Source organism: Hyaena hyaena, unplaced genomic scaffold (genome assembly GCF_003009895.1).
Source record: "Hyaena hyaena isolate Hyena2069 unplaced genomic scaffold, ASM300989v1 scaffold_1138, whole genome shotgun sequence".
Lineage (NCBI taxonomy): Eukaryota > Metazoa > Chordata > Mammalia > Carnivora > Hyaenidae > Hyaena > Hyaena hyaena.
The window spans coordinates 311,662-328,119 of record NW_024081772.1 but is presented as its reverse complement, the minus strand read 5'-3'; the positions used below and the strand labels follow the sequence as shown (position 1 = coordinate 328,119).

The following is a 16,458-nucleotide window of genomic DNA, read 5'->3' as shown; positions in this document are numbered from 1 at the left end:
CAATATTTTTAAAGTGCTGATTACCAGCGGCCTATCACGCTAACTGATTAGGAAAGAAAATGTGTGCCTATTTGGCAGAACAGTGGCACCAAGTTTTTTTCCCCCTCTTTTTAGGGATATAGTAATGCCATAGGATGGTCACTTTTGCTGAAAAATGACAGAAGGGAGATAATTCAAGACATTTCAAATTTGAGGTGTAAAGTTTGAAAGCCTGATGAAACAGTGGCAGCAGCACATGACAAAGGATAGATTTGGGTGATATTAGGACTTAAAAGCATCTCGCCACGAACACAATAACCCATTCGGTGTCATCTTTGTACAGTATGTTGAGTTACATATACAGAGACATCTGCATATTGCGATATTACCACAAGAGATATTTAGATAACATTCTCACAGACACTATGATATACAATATATATTGGTCCCCCACTGCCTGTGCAGTAGTGGGAGAAGTAAAACAGTACAAAGAGGAGGGTGGCAGCATGTCTCTTCAATTTTATGCTAAAACCTGATGCTGGCTCATTATATGCAAAGCTCTCACCGTGTGGTAGTTTTAAAAACAGTTTGAATGGAACAGCTGCTATTTACATTTACACTGACAGCCAGATCCTTCCTTCCCTTAGTTCTATTTACTGCTTTCCCTTGCTTGCAATGTAATATTGTTACTGGATGTATAGCGATGCTACATCAAAAGAAGTAGTAAGTGAAGACACTCTGATAAGTAGTTAAAATGTGTGTATCATGCCACAAAAGCTTTGTGTGCAAGGGCCCAAGAATGAATGAATAAAGAAATCCACGAATTAAAATACATGTATTACTCAGTAAGGAGAACAAATCTATAGTTAAGTCCTGTAGTGCAAGTTATTTTAGAGTCAACAAGTTTGAGAAAATTAGGAATTTTAGGATCAAAAACCACGTGAATAAGACTCTCGTGGATCTGACTGATCCATGAAGATAAAGATGAATGAGCTTCTTGGCCTCTGTGGTGGGAGAAAATGCCCACGTGAACAGCAGGCAGGTACAGTAATCTGTAGTGGAAGAATGATCCAGAAAGGGCTAAGAATCTTTTTCCTTCTGTTTCCAGATGGCAAATATTGCTGTGTCACCTCATATCTTTGTTAAGTTGAGGGGGGAATGCCCTGGTTCTTTGTTTGTTTGCAGAGCAGCTTTAAGCCATTTTGTTAATTTCTACGCATTGTGCCTCTTGAAAACCAGTCCCCCCCCAACACACACACTCATTTTTACACAACCACGGAAGCAACACACCAACTCTGGCATGTATGACTATTTTATACCATGTCGTTTCAAGAATATTTTAGAAGTAGGGTGGACTATTGGGGATTAGGGGTATTGCTTATGCAGGATTACTTTAAGTACAAGGCTTTAGGGTCTATAAGCTGAATAGTGCTTACCCTCTTTCCAAAAAAGTAGAAAACACTAAGTATTCGTTTTTTCAATAACAAAGTCAGCAGTGGGTGACTCATACTGAGTAACTCTCAAAAAGCCAACAGAGGTCAAATTACAGAATCTGAGAAAAGCATAAAAAAGAATTTGCTCCATGATTTCAGGGCATTCATTTTTCACACTCGAAAGCAAAATGTGCAATGAGGGAAAACTATTAAGAAAAGTTAAAAATTTTTTTTTCAATGTCCATAACTGATGCAGCCTAGAAGTGGAAAGTTAATGGGAAAATGTTTTCTGGATCTCTGTTTTACTGAGTTTCTTGGCTTCCACATTATTTTACAAAAAAGAATCTCTAAATGTATTTTTAAATAGAAATAAAAACATCGGATTTTCAAGCTTTTATAAGTCAGTAAGGATTTTTCCTTCCTTTTGAATTATTATTGTTTTTGGGGGGGAAATGTACTTTAGACAATTAAAAATAAACACTAAAGGATACTTCTACATTGTTATCACTAGATAATTCTTATCAACTGTAATTGTAATAATATTGCCTTAAAAACAATTTGTTTAACTTAGTATTGCAATACCCAAAGTTATTAAATAAAAGCAATAATTCATATGTGTTAAATTCCAGTCACATAGCTATGACTTCAATTTTATTTATATGTATGGAAAACTAGCACATTTGAACCTATCTCTGGGATTCTTTTTTTTAAATTTTTTAATGTTTATGTATTTTTGAGAGCGAGAGAGAGAGACAGAGCATGAGCAGGGGAGGGGCAGAGAGAGAGGGAGACACAGAATCCTAAGCAGGCGTCAGGCTCTGAGCTGTCAGCACAGAGCCCAATGCGGGGCTCGAACTCGTAGAGAGTGAGATCATGACCTGAGCCTAAGTCTGACGCTTAACTGACTGAGCCACCCAGGCACCCCTGGGATTATTCTAAGAAGCACCGATTAGAAAGCAAATTTGAAGGGCACCTGGTTGGCTCAGTTGGTAGAGCATGCAATTCCTGATCTCGAGATTGTAAATTTGAGCCCCACACTGGATGTAGAGCTTACTTAAAAATAAATTATTTAAAAAAAGAAAGCAAAATTGAGAATATTTTCAAATCTGAATAAGATATTCTAGTAAATAGAGTCACCTGGGTGGCTCAGTCAATTAAGCATCTGACTTTGGCTCAGCTCTTGATCTCACAGCTATTGAGTTCAAGCCCCACATCAGGCTCAGTGCTGAGAGCTCGGAGCCTGGAGCCTGCCTCACATTCTGTGTCTCCCTCTCTCTCTGCCCTCGCCTGCTTATGCTCTGTCTCCTTCTGTCTCTCAAAAATACATAATTGTTAAAAGTTTTTTAAATTAAAAAAGATATTCTATTAAATAAGTTGTCTTATAATAACAAGCTATAGTAAACTCTTGAGCTGAAGGACAAGGTTAATGTATTATAGGTTTCCCAAACTATTCTGAAAGGAACGTTCTCTATAGCACCACATATATAATCTATGATATGAATAAGGACCTTATAATGATATGAATAAGGGCCTGGCTTAATGACGATTTGTTTAAACACCAACACTTTGTTTTTTAAAGTGACAGTTTTGTTCCCCATTCCACACCTTACACTTAGCACAGCACCTGATTCATAATAAGTACTCAGTAAACGTTTGATAAATGAAAATTTTTTCATTTGGTTAATTATAACAATAGTCTTATGAGTCCCTCCTTCCAAAGAAAATAATGAAAAACTAGAGCAAAAGAGAATTGCTAGAAAGAATAAACTGTATAGGAAATCCATAAAAATAGAGTATATCATTACATCAACAGAGCCATTTTAAAAAATAAGTCTACTTATACTTTTCAACATTTGCTGCCGCCATACCTGGGCTTTTTTGTTTTTACTTATTTATTTTTTAAATGTTTATTTTTGAGAGAGGAGAGAGCAGGGGAGGGGCAGAGAAAGGGAGGCAGAAGATCCAAAGCTATCTCCATGCTGACAGCAGAGATCCCACTGTGTGACTGGAACTCATGAACCAATAGATCATGACCTGAGCTGAAGCTGGATGCTTAACTGACTGAGACACCCAGGTGCCCCTATTTTTGTTTTTAATGTATGGGTGTCACCCCATATCAATTCACCTCTGGGTATGTGAATGTTCTGAAAGCTCCTGAAGTAATTTCAAGTCAACATTAAGAACTACTGTCTTAAGATGAAGGGAAAGCATTATGTAGAGTTGAATTATACATCTTCAGAAAATTCAAGAATTCTGTAGATTATTCAAAAGTAAGGTAATAAATTGCACTAAATAAATACATTTTAAGTTGTAAAGACCTCTATCTGGGCTCTTGCATAAAGAGTTCTGCATTATTTGACTGATATAGTATAAACTCTAAAAACAAAAACAGAGGGGCTGGCTGGGTCGGTAGAGATGCAACTCTAGATCTCAGGGTCATGAGTTCAAGTTCTACGTTGGGAATGGAGCCTACTTAAAATATAAATAAAAATAAATTTTGGGGCGCCTGGGTGGCTTAGTTGGTTAAGCGTCTGACTTTCGCTTAGGTCATGATCTCGTGGTTCGTGGGTTCGAGGCCCGCGTCGGGCTCTGTGCTGACTGCCAGCTCAGAGCCTGGAGCCTGTTTCAGAGTCTGTCACTCCCTCTCTCTCTGACCCTCCCCTGCTCATGCTGTCTCTCTCTCTCTCCTAGAAATAAAAAAAATAAAAAAAAAACATTAAAAAAATTAAAAAAAATAAATAAATTTTAAAAACCCCAAAACATAAAAAAGGAAATGCGGTGCTAGAAGTAGAGACAGACAACATTGCTAGGAAGACAAAGTCATCAGTCTACTTAAAAAAGTGTATTTGTACAGAGAGATTTAGTGGAAGATGAAGCTTGCTTTTTATACTGGTAGGGAAAAGATGGATTTTCAATAAAAGGTGTTGGGACAACTGGGTGGCCATCTGGAAAAAAACAAATAAAATTGGATCTATACCATGCATCTAACAACAAAACACCATCCAGATGGATCAAGAACTTAAACATAAAAAACCAGAACCACAAAGTAATTAGAAGATGGGAGAATTCTTTCATAGTCTTGGAATAAGTCTTTTAAAATATTACAATTAAAAGTAAAAACCATGATATAAAATATATGAGACATATGATTATATTAATATCGAAAAGTCTGCATGGCATAGACCTAAACAAACAAGCAAACCAACAGAAAACTTACAAAAGCAAACAGACAAACCAAAGCTAGTGGGGGGGGGGGGGTGGGCAGGCTTTGCCACTCAGATCAAAGACATACAGCCACTTTTCTGTTTTATAATGAGTACTAATCAATAAATAAGAAAACAATTTAAAATTACCACATAAGGACAAAGTAAATGAACAGACAGCAAAGTCCATTAAATTCTTCTAGGAATACTCAACTCAACCTCTTTCATAAGTGAGGTAGCTTCTTTTTTTTTTTAACCAACCAAATTTGCAAAGATCAAAAAGTTGACAGCCTCTGTTTGGGCTCAAATTGAGGGAAGTACTATCATCTATGCTCCTTCTGCCCTTTGCTGATAGAGTGATAAATGTATGACCACTATGGAGAACAATCTTTCAATAATCCGCTAAAATCACAAGTGCTTAATATCTTTCGACTTTGCAACATTCCTAGCAATTTATGAGTGGATGTACTTGTATATCTGCAGAATTATTTATGTAAGTGTGAGGTTTCTCATTGTAGCACTATTTCTAATAGCTGAAGATTGAAAACATCTATATAATATTCAGTAGGGAACTGGTTAAATAAATTATGAGACATTCAAAGAAGGGAATACCATGAGTGTTTAAAAGAATGGACAGCTTGTAAGCACTGAAAAAAAATCACTATTATAAGGTATGGGAAAAAATCCCCAATGTGCAGAATAGTGTGTAGAGAATCCTATAAATTCTTTTAAAAATTAAAAAGCCCATGCATACATGCATATATCCTTGGAATGAAAGAGAGAAACCACTTGTCTAACAAAACACTTATTTTCTTCCATGAGGGGAACTGAACAACCAGGGAATAAAGTGAAAAGGAGAGATTTTAGATACTTTTCTGTAGGTTTGAAATTTTTTACTATTTGAATAAATTATCTATTCAAAATTATATCAATTCAAAAGTAAAACCACTCTCTGACTCTGTTCTCAGAGAGATTTAGTTCTAAACTCAAATATTTGTTGTAAATTAAAAACACAGGCAATTCCAAGACTCTCATTGCTATCGGTGTAGACATCGATAGGAATAACTACCATCTGTGATTTTATTAAAATACTTGTGAATGTTGTTAAGTGTAAGTAATGGAAACAAAGCAGAAACTGCATGCTTGAAAAACACATTAGTTGAGGTGTATTCATTGGAAGAGAGAATAATGGAAAGAAGAAAATAAAATCACCAGGGAAGTCATACAGAGACATGTGTTTTTAAGTGACCTCAAAGTGGGCAAGGGTGGGACTGAGCCAAATAGGCTTGGATACACTTGCCTTTTTGCAATGAATACAAGCAGGAACATAAGGACACTCCAAGCACATAGTCAGACACAAAGGCATATGGATAGTAGCCTGTTTCCTCTGCCCCTACATGAAAAACAAAAAAAAAATCCCCTTTTCCCTGAAGATGAATGAAATCATAAGATGCAGATCAGGGGAGTAATACTAGGAAGTGTTAGTAGACAAATAATTTAAAAACATGTCCCCTAAGATGGTGTCTACTTGTCCATAATATCGTATGATATAATCTTTGGGTCAGTGAGATTAACTATTGAAAATTCTGATAAGTGCTAGTTCTCAGACACAATACATAATTGTTACTAATTACCAGTTATCAAAGCAGGCTCTCTTAGAAACTCCTCCATAATTTAGAATAAGAAATTTAGATAAGGTGATACTTATTAGTTTGAGGAAATGAAAAAACTTTTCCAAGACGGATCTTAAAATGACTAACATGGGGTCTCCTAGCATTTACTTTATTGAGCTCAATTCCACTGTCAGCTCTGAAACGCAAAAACCGTGCCCAAGATATTGTCAGTTCCAGACAGTTTGTGTGCAAAAGGGAATACCAGGGTCTCCTAGTGATTGTGCTCTTGTATGTGACTGTCTGACCAAAGTGAGCACCAATTAGAGCTATTATTACAAAGGGACAATTTATTAACCTTTTTACATCACACACAGTTTTAGAAGAAAGCTGGAAACCTTTATCCTGAAGGAGGAACTAAAACGGGAATGTGAGGTCTGGAATGACCAGCAGAGGAGGTATTTTGGAATGAAGGTCCTTTCAGACTTATAATCATGCCCTGAGTCCCCAAAGGCTAGCTTTAAGCTCCACATTTCCACAGAAACCCACGGTGGTACTGCGTGAAGGCAATGAGAATATCAGATTTGTCCTAAATTCCATGGGAAGAGCAACTAATACTAGGCATGCCCTGTGCATATATTATCACTAACATTTGGCAAAGGATTTTGGAGTTTGAATCTTATGAGCCTCAAGCAGGGAACAATACTTCTTCCTAAAATAAAAAGCCATGGACTAATCACATCAAGAAAACTTGATATACCTAAAACTCATTCACTGTACCTCATCTATAAAAAAGAGTTCATTGCCAAGGTAGTTGTGGTCTATGCAAGTATACTGAATCCTACAAAAGACTTACAAGACAGATGCAACAGAGATGAGTGAGGGACTATCAAAGATTTGTCATTTCTTTACATGCTATAGCATCGCTGAGAAGACTCTGCCCAGTGAGAGACATTTTCTAGTGTATCCCACACCCGCCTCCTGAATTGAGTGTGGCCATAGTTCTTGGAATGTGAACAGTAGTAACGTGGGTCACTTCCTGGCCATGTAGGTAAGAAGCTGCATACTTCTGCTAGCCTGTCTCTCTTCATTGTAAGCTGAGTGGATAGGGCTCCTAGGACCTAGAGAAGGGCATAGCTACGCAGGGAAGGACTCTATGTCCATGAATGAAACTGTGAGAAAAGACCCCTGGTGAGGAAAACCCACATCAGGCTACAGTGAGAAATAAGCTCCTATTATGTGAAGCCACTGAAAATTTGGGAATTAACTGCTGTAACAGCTAGAATTATCTCAAACATTATAGGTATTATGATCTTTATTTATAAATTAAGAAAATGAAGCTGAGGGATTGCTGGGTGGCTCAGTTAGTTAAATGTCCCAACTCTTGATTTTTGCCCAAGTCAGGATCTCACGGTTCATGAGTTTGAGCCCCATATTGGGCTCTGTTAGCACAGAGCCTGCTTGGAATTCTCTCTGTCCCTCTCTCTCTGCCCCCCACCCCCCTCTCTCTATCAAAAAATAAATTAACTTTATAAAAAAAGTGAAGCTGAGTCAGGTTAAGTAACCAGCTCAAAGTCTGACAAAATTTCAAACGTGAGGACATTATTGGGGGAAGGGGATATGGTACTAGCCCAACAGATAATACATTTTGTGAGTGGGACAGCTGTTCACATGAAGTAAGAAGTGCAGGGCAGGGTCTGGAAGCTTGCGGTTTTTGAAACTAAACAAGGAACAACAGTGACAAATATTCAAACTTGAAAACATTTAATGGAGACCATATACAATGTTTGTAAATAGCCCCCTTTCTTTTGCTAATGTGTATTCACAACCTTCTCTACCCCACTGTTTTTAAATGCAAACATACACACACACACACACACACACACACACACACACAGAATTTGACCCATGTCACAGCGAACTGCAAACAAAGGTATTTATGTTTAAGGACTTAAACTGTGGTTTCAGAATTCCTGGTATTGCCTGAGAATGTTACACCAGCTTTTGCAAATTCAGCAGAACTGTCCCAGGAAAGCACCCCACCCCAGGGAACAAAACTGGAGGGCAACTTTGTCATCTTGCAACTTTGGCCATCTTGGAAAACCTCAAGTGAGGAGAGAAGCAATGGGCAGGAACAACCACGTCATTGACTCCTCATGTTTAACAACCACCAACTCTACAAAGATTATTCTGGAATAAAATACAGAGGAAGCCGCTAACAGAAGCTGCTGATTCATAAATAATATATAGTGACAGTATTAGAATGAGAATGATAATATTGGCCAAATTCTCTGAACCTACAGAGACAGAATTATTTCCACTATAGAAGAGTCTGGGATTATCCCAGGATCTCCTCAGGAAGATCAGTGCAGTGGGTTAAACTCTAATTCACCATATTTTCCAGAGAGTGACATCTCTCTGATGTCATAGATACCAGGATGAGACCATTAAAAAAAGGGAAAAGAATATCAAGTTTATGATAAAGTGGGGCACAAGAAATCATATCAACCATTAGTTATAGATCTAAAACTTATTAGATGAAGACATATGGACAAAAGGGGGATATGATCTGCTATTACATTTTGGGGACTCTGGACTCAAAAATTCATATCTGACTCTGAGTCAAATATATCTATTACATGGACCAAAAAAAATTCCCACTCTAAATATCTCCCTTACCAAAATGTTCATTTTTTAAACAACTTTGCAAGGTAGAAATAAATCAGTCTCATGTTCTTCATCTCACTGGTTACCAGGTGCACTGATATTTGTAACAGAAATGTTATGAATTATACAAATATATTACAAATTTGCATTAAATAGCCCTCTCCTTTAAATTCCTAAAACAATCCCTAAAATAATGACTTTAATACATTGATTTGAGAACAATGTTAGGATGGCACTATTAGTTGAGTGACTCAATTTAAAAGAAATAAAAGGAGAAATTATTATTAAACAAATAAAATCAGAATGATTGAAAGCCCAGGGCAAGCATGGAAACTTGCAATATCCTGATTCAATTACTGTTATGTCAGTGACAAAGGTAGTTTTTAAAAACAAATGTTCATTTGTTGATTTTGATCCCCATTGGACCTTTACAAAGGATATATCATTTCTGCATGGAATGCCTACCAGGGTTTCCATACACTACTTTTTTGGAATTTCTATCAAAGTAGAAATAATGGCAAGACTATATTCAAATTTTCCCCCAGAAAGGGGCAGATATAACTACTATAACATCGTGGAAAGTTGACTTTCATGAAATTTATTACTAAGTCTGGCCTCTGAAGAATAAATCAGTTAGATATTATCTCACTTGTGCTTAAGTCCTATATCAAGATGGGGTGGCAGGGTGTGTTATTGAATACCAGTAATATTTTGGACCATCAGAATGTTGGAGAAATAACTCTTATATAAGAGTCTCAATCAACAGTCTCAAGAGACATGTAAAATACTTCAAAATTAAAAGCTTCTGTACAGCAAAAGTAATAATCAAGTAATCTAAAAGGCAACCTACAGAATGGGAAAATATATTTGCAAATGATACAACCAATAAATGGTCAGTATACAAAATATGTAAAGAACTTATAAAATTCAACACCCAAAAAAGAAATAATCCAATTAAAAAATGAGCAGAGGACCTAAATAGACATTTTTCCAAAGACATTCAAATGACCAACTGATACATGAAAAAGTGTTCATCATTTAGCATCAGGGAAATGCAAATCAAAACTACAATGAGATATCACTTCGCACATGTCAGAATGGCTAAAATCAACAGCATAAGAAACAACAAGTATTGGAATGTAGAGAAAAAGGAATACTCATGCAGTGTTAGTGGGAATGCAAACTGGTAGAGCCACTGTGGAAAACCGTATGGAGGTTCCTCAAAAAGTTAAAAACAGAACTGCCCTATGATCCAACAATCATATTACTAGTTATTTACCCTAATTCAAAGGGATATATGTACCCCTATGGTTATAGCAGTCTTATTTACAATAGTCAAGGTACAAAAACAGTCCAAGTGTTCTTCAATTAATGAGTAGATAAAGAAGATGTGAGATACACACACACACACACACACACACACACGGAATACTGTTCCACCATAAAAAAAGAATGAAAATCTTGCCATTTGCAATGGCATGGAAGAAGCTAGAGAGTATAACGCTAAGGGAAATAAGTCAGAGGAAAACAAATGCCATATGATTTCACTCATATGTGGAATTTAGGAAACAAAACAAATGAGAAAGGAAAAAAGAGAGAGAGAGAAATCAAGAAACAGACTCTTAACTATAGAGAACAAACTGATGGTTAGAGATGAGGGGCTCGGAGTTGAGTAAAATAGGTGAAGGGGATTAAGGAGTACACTTGTCATGATAAGCACCAAGTATTGTATGGAAGTGATCACTATGTTGTATACCTGAAACTGATACTGCACTGTCTGTTAACTATCTGGAATTAAAATAAAAATTTGAAAAAACAAGCCACTTAAGAGAAACTATATTACTAAGTATTGGTTTTCAAATATACATATTGGTTATTGTAGAAAATCTGGGAGATAAAGGGGAGATATCAATAAAAAATGGTAAGAAAAATATTATTCCTTCCTATAAGATCATAGATTTACACGAAAGCTGATGGACCATTTTGGATGACTAATCTGAAATGTCGCTGGCTCTTGCAAAAAATGTCTGATGGAAGGAGAAAAGTGTCACCCAAAGACATGGTCTTACCAACACCAACTGGTAAATATGGTGAAGTTTTAATTTACCACTTAAAACTGGAAAATCAAGCCTGAAAGAACTGAATCATACCCATGTTAGCTCAAAAATGATCAAGGCTCCAAATGTACTGAAGAGAAGCATTAACTATGTCACTTTTCCAAGAGCTTGGCAAATTAGAATTGAGGCACCATTATTTTGTATCCTATAGCATCATCTACAGAATTTCAAAGACTATGAGCCTAATGTAGAAAATGGCATCTTGCTGACTGGAAAGAGTCATCAACTGCCATCACCAACTAAAACTTGGGAATAAAATATACAGTAGAGTCCTCAATGGTGAAACTATTCTCCTTGTGAGCTCAGGAATAAAATGAAGCCTATTTTAATTTAGATAACATGTCCCTGTTCTTCAACTATTAGGTTCTCTTTATATCTTAAAACAACTTGTACTTTTTAAATTTTACTTACATATTTTTGTTTGTTTGTTTGTTTGTTTATTTAGAGAAAGAGATAAAAAGAGAGCAAGCATGAACAAGCAGGGGAGGGGCAGTGGGAGAGGGAGAGAGAATCTTAAATAGACTCCATGCTCACTGTGGAGCCTGACACAGGGCTTGAACCCACCACCCTTGGATCATGACCTGAGCCAAAAATCAAGAGTTGGACACACAACTGACTGAGTCACCCAGGCACCCCTAACTCGACTGAGTCACCCAGGCACCCCTAACTTGTAGTTTTTAAAAACTGTGGGTCATGACTCATGATTCAGTGTGAATCCTGAAATAAATTCAGTAGGTTTATAATCAGCATTTAAAAAGAACACTAAAATAGGAAATAGAATAAAAATCAGAGAACATAACACATGGTAATTAAACTTGTAGTGAGTGTGTGTGTGTGTGTGTGTGTGTGAGAGAGAGAGAGAGAGAGAGAGAGAGAAAGTGTGCACGTGTGTTTGTGGTTTATAATATGTTGAGGGTTGAAGGGATGCAAAAGGTCCCTTTGCCTCTAAATGTCCTTCCCTCAATACAAATCAATACCACTCTGAGATACCACCTCACACCAGTCAGAGTGGCCAAAATAAGCAAATCAGAGGACTCTAGATGCTGGTGAGGATGTGGAGAAACGGGCACCCTCCTACACTCTTGGCGGGAATGTAAACTGGTGCAGCCCCTCTGGAAAACAGTGTGGAGGTTCCTCAAAAAATTAACACTAGAACTCCCCTATGACCCAGCAATAGCACTGCTAGGAATTTACCCAAGGGATACAGGAGTGCTGATATATAGGAGCACATGTACCCCGATGTTCATAGCAGCACTCTCAACAATAGCCAAAACATGGAAAGAGCCTCAGTGTCCATCAATGGACAAATGGATCAAGAAGATGTGGTTTATCTATACGGTAAATACCACATGGCAATGAGAAAGAATGAAATCTGGCCATGTGTAGCAACATGGATGGACCTTGAGGGTGTTATGCTGAGCGAAATAAGTCAGGCAGAGAAGGACAAATATCATATGTGTGCACGTATAGGAGGATTAGGAGGAACTTGATGGAGGACCAAGGGGGAGAAGAAGGGGGAAATGGTGGGGGAAAGGGAGAGAGGCAAACCATGAGAGACTCTTGAATGCTGACAAAAACTGAGGACTGATGGATGTGGGGGGGAGGGAGGGATGGGCATGGAGGAGGACGCTTGTGGGGATGAGCACTGGGTGTTATGTGGAAACTAACTTGACAATAAACTATTTGTAAAAATAAATAAACAAACAAACAAATAAATATCCTTCCCTCAGTCCCATCACAGTGCCTGGAACTCAACAATAAAAAATTTATGGCTCTATAGTATGAAGATTTGGGGGATTTCAAAAGTATCCAATTAAAGTACCTGGAGAGTATGAAATCTTAGGTTTCATCAGCCAAGGCTGATGTGAATCCTCCACGAACATAAGCCAAATGTACAGAACACAGTTAGATACTTCTATGGTAGGACAGGTATGTTGAAAGAGTAGATGGCAAAACCGCAAAGTTTATCCTAGGAGTTCACATATTTAACCCACACCCCTTCTGTTAGTACAGTTGATGATTCCCACATGGGATACTTCAGTGGTTGGCCACCATAAAAATAAGGAAAGTTGTGAATATACTCTTTTATGTATGGCTCTTCAGTTCATATTGGCCAGTATATTCATAAACACCATGGGAAAAGGCCTTTCTTAGGGCCTTTAATTCTCACATCAGTTACAAATTTCATGAGCATTCATAGTCCATCAAAGGAAGTGGAAAGAGTCTCAAGAAACATTTAGACCAATGATCCTTAAACCTCATTATACATCAGAATCACTGGGGATGTCTAAAAAATATATAGGGGCCTGGATCATATCCCCAGAGACTGAGTTTCAGTTGGCTTAGGGAAGGGGGCCAGTGATTTTTTTTAATTTTTTTTAATGTTTTTTTTTTTATTTATTTCTAGGAGAGAGAGAGACAGCGCGAGCAGGGGAGGGTCATAGAGAGAGGGAGTCACAGACTGAAACAGGCTCCAGGCTCCGAGCTGGCAGTCAGCACAGAGCCCGACGCGGGGCTCGAACCCACGAACCGTGAGATCATGACCTAAGCGAAAGTCGGACGCTTAACCGACTAAGCCACCCAGGCACCCCCCAGTGATTTTTAAATAAACCTCCCGAGTTGACTCTCCTGCAGATTTGAGTTTAAGAAATAGTCAAGTCCTACCACCCATATGATTCTTTAAAAAAAATTTTTTTTTAATGTTTATTTATTTTTGAGAGAGAGAGTGTGAGCTGCGGAAGGGCAGAGAGAGAGGGAGACACAGAATCTGAAGCAGGTTCCAGGTTCTGAGCTGTCAGCACAGACCCCAACGTGGGGCTCAAACCCACGAACTGTGAGATCATGACCTGAGCCAAAGTCAGATGCCCAACTGACTGAGCCACCCAGGTGTCCCCATCCATATGATTCTTGAATTCACTTCATTATATTCTGAACAAGTGTTTTGTTCTATTATTAAGTAGCTACAATTATAATTATCTTCTTCCTTAAATTGAACAGGAATCTGTCTCCCTTTAGAATCAACCCATTAGTCATTTTTTCCTACTTTGTCCTTTCCCCAGTACCACCAGCCCATATGTGTGGATGACAGGTCAACCTCCTCTACCATATGTCAGTTTTCAGTATCAGCACACAAGCAAACAGATCACAAGACACAGAACATAGTAACAGTAACACTAAATGTTGGTGACCAATAATATTTTTGTTGTTGTTACCATTATCACAATTAGGGAACAAAGCAAAGGTAACTATTAATAGCAAAAACACAGAAGCAATTTTGCTAAGACAAATGTCTAGAACATACTGCTTCACAAAATTATACAATAAATGGTATGAATTGATAATCTGAAAAGAGGCAAGATGTTTGTTTTTGTGTTTCCCTTACTTTTCACTGCCTACATTTCCTTATAAACAAGAGAATAACCTATGCAAGAAAAGTGTCACAGATATATTCAGGTGAGTCTTGGTAACAGGGCTTCTTTGTTCATATTTAAGACAATAGCATTCTGGTTTATGGAAGAACTCTCCTTTGACATTCAAAGCTTTCCTACAAAGTTAAAAATGAGTTTCCAGTAATACCTCTTCTTAAAAGAAGTTTGAATAAGAATATGTAATTTTGTCCTTACAGAAGAAAGAAAACGGAAAAGGTAAATTGGAAAACAATAACTTTGGGGAATATATTTTTACTTCTATTTCTATACCACTGGTTAGCCTTACCCCTTCTGTAACTCATTTTATCCATCTGTAAATCCAAGGAACTTCACTGTACTTTAAGAGATGTCTACTAGGATTAATACAAGATGCTCTCAGGCTTGGCATCATGCCTAAACTCCTGTGAACCCTCTATAAAGAATTACTATTTATCCTGTAGATTGTGTTGCACTGAATTATAATGAGTTAGGCCAGATTTATCTGAGCTCTAAAATAAACAATAATAAAAATGACGACAGCACAGCTAGTTTTTTTGTAGTTGCTATTATTTAGGAAATACAAGTGAAGTACTTAAATCTTGCATTGTCTTCTGTATGTTTGCCAATATTAGTAAATTAAATGACATTTTATGAATTACCTAAGGCTTATGTTATCTAATTTAATCACATATGTCATGATTATTTGGGAAATTCACCTGTAACTGTTAACTTCCTTGCTTCATACTATAGACAAAAAAATGGAACAGCATAATCTAACAAACCTGAGCTCCAAAGGATTGCTAACTTCCCATTATTACTTTGCAGAGCTGAAAAATCATACCTTCAACTAAGGAAGTAAGGAGGGTAACATTGGCTGCTTTCCGTCTTCCTGCTGGTAAATTCAGGCCAAGCCTATCCAGTTTCTCTCTCAGGCAGCGGCCCCCATTCTTGGATTTTGCTCTGTCCAAAAATAAATAAATAAAAACTAGGTTTTGAAGGTTCTCATTCTGAGGGAAATGATGAGACAATGTGAGCAGGTGGGGAATTCAACATGAGACAGGAGGCCTAAGGGCTGAGGGTTGAGGAATATGTACCAGTACAGCCAGAAAACAACGTCTTACCTTCTCAAAATGCCTCCCAACAGTGAAGCATTGAGGCATTCAGGCGGTGAAAGGCGCCTCTTCACCTCAGCAATGGTCACCTTGTATTTGGAAGTTGAACTGAGAAGGGACAAACGGCCAGGGACAGAGCAAAACAAGTCTGTGGGGTTGACCACACAGGTGCCACCTTGGGGAGGGCAGAAGTATATTACATATTAGTGACAGTGAGAGGAGATCATTGAAAGACAGTTAACATCAAGGCACTACTTGGGATTTGGGAATTTGTGGCAACAATTGTCCTCATGCATATACCACTGGGATCATCTCAGAAAGCTGCTCTAAAGATGTCCTTTCAAATAACAATTAAGGTTTCATCTTTCAAATATGATCCAGGACATGCTTGTAGGGGCATTATTTTTTAAATTTTGGCAAAAATCAGCATCCTGTGTAGAGTTGGCTGGCTCACCAGTGCTAATGTTGACATCATACACACCAAGAAACACTTCAATTAGTTCAAAACTCCCAAATCCACCAGTTAACCCCACAGAGGGTATGTATTATTTTTCCATGGCTCTGTGTATGTGTGTGCATGTATGTGCACTAATACACAATGGATGGATTATAATAATAATATTATTAGTCATCCATCTGTGACTTATATAGACAAAAGTTTTGAAAGCTCTTTTCTAAATTATTTGAAAACTGCCTTTTCCTTTCCTTCATCCATCTGCCAACTATTGGCACAGGAGTCGTTCAGTTCCCAGGTACCACCAAAAATAATTTTCCCATTGCCATAAACTTGCAACTCATGTAGGGGCGATGATAGGTCACAGCTCTCTACCATATATCAGCCCTCAGAACTGGCACATACAGTCAAATATAGTGCAAGACTTAGAACATAGTAAATAGTCACATTAAATGTTGGCAGCCAATTATATTGTT

At 37.6% G+C, this 16,458-nt stretch overlaps 1 protein-coding gene across 1 annotated transcript in view; it reads right to left on the bottom strand.

Moving 5' to 3' along the window:
* Nucleotides 1-16,458, bottom strand: part of TFAP2D (transcription factor AP-2 delta) — a 58,981-nt gene that overhangs the window by 28,129 nt on the left and 14,394 nt on the right. The window contains exons 4-5 of the mRNA XM_039222490.1: nucleotides 15,538-15,703; nucleotides 15,258-15,376 (exon numbers count right to left, since the gene is read on the bottom strand). Coding sequence (XP_039078421.1) covers nucleotides 15,258-15,376; nucleotides 15,538-15,703 — 285 coding nt within the window. The remainder of the gene's footprint in view (nucleotides 1-15,257; nucleotides 15,377-15,537; nucleotides 15,704-16,458) is intronic.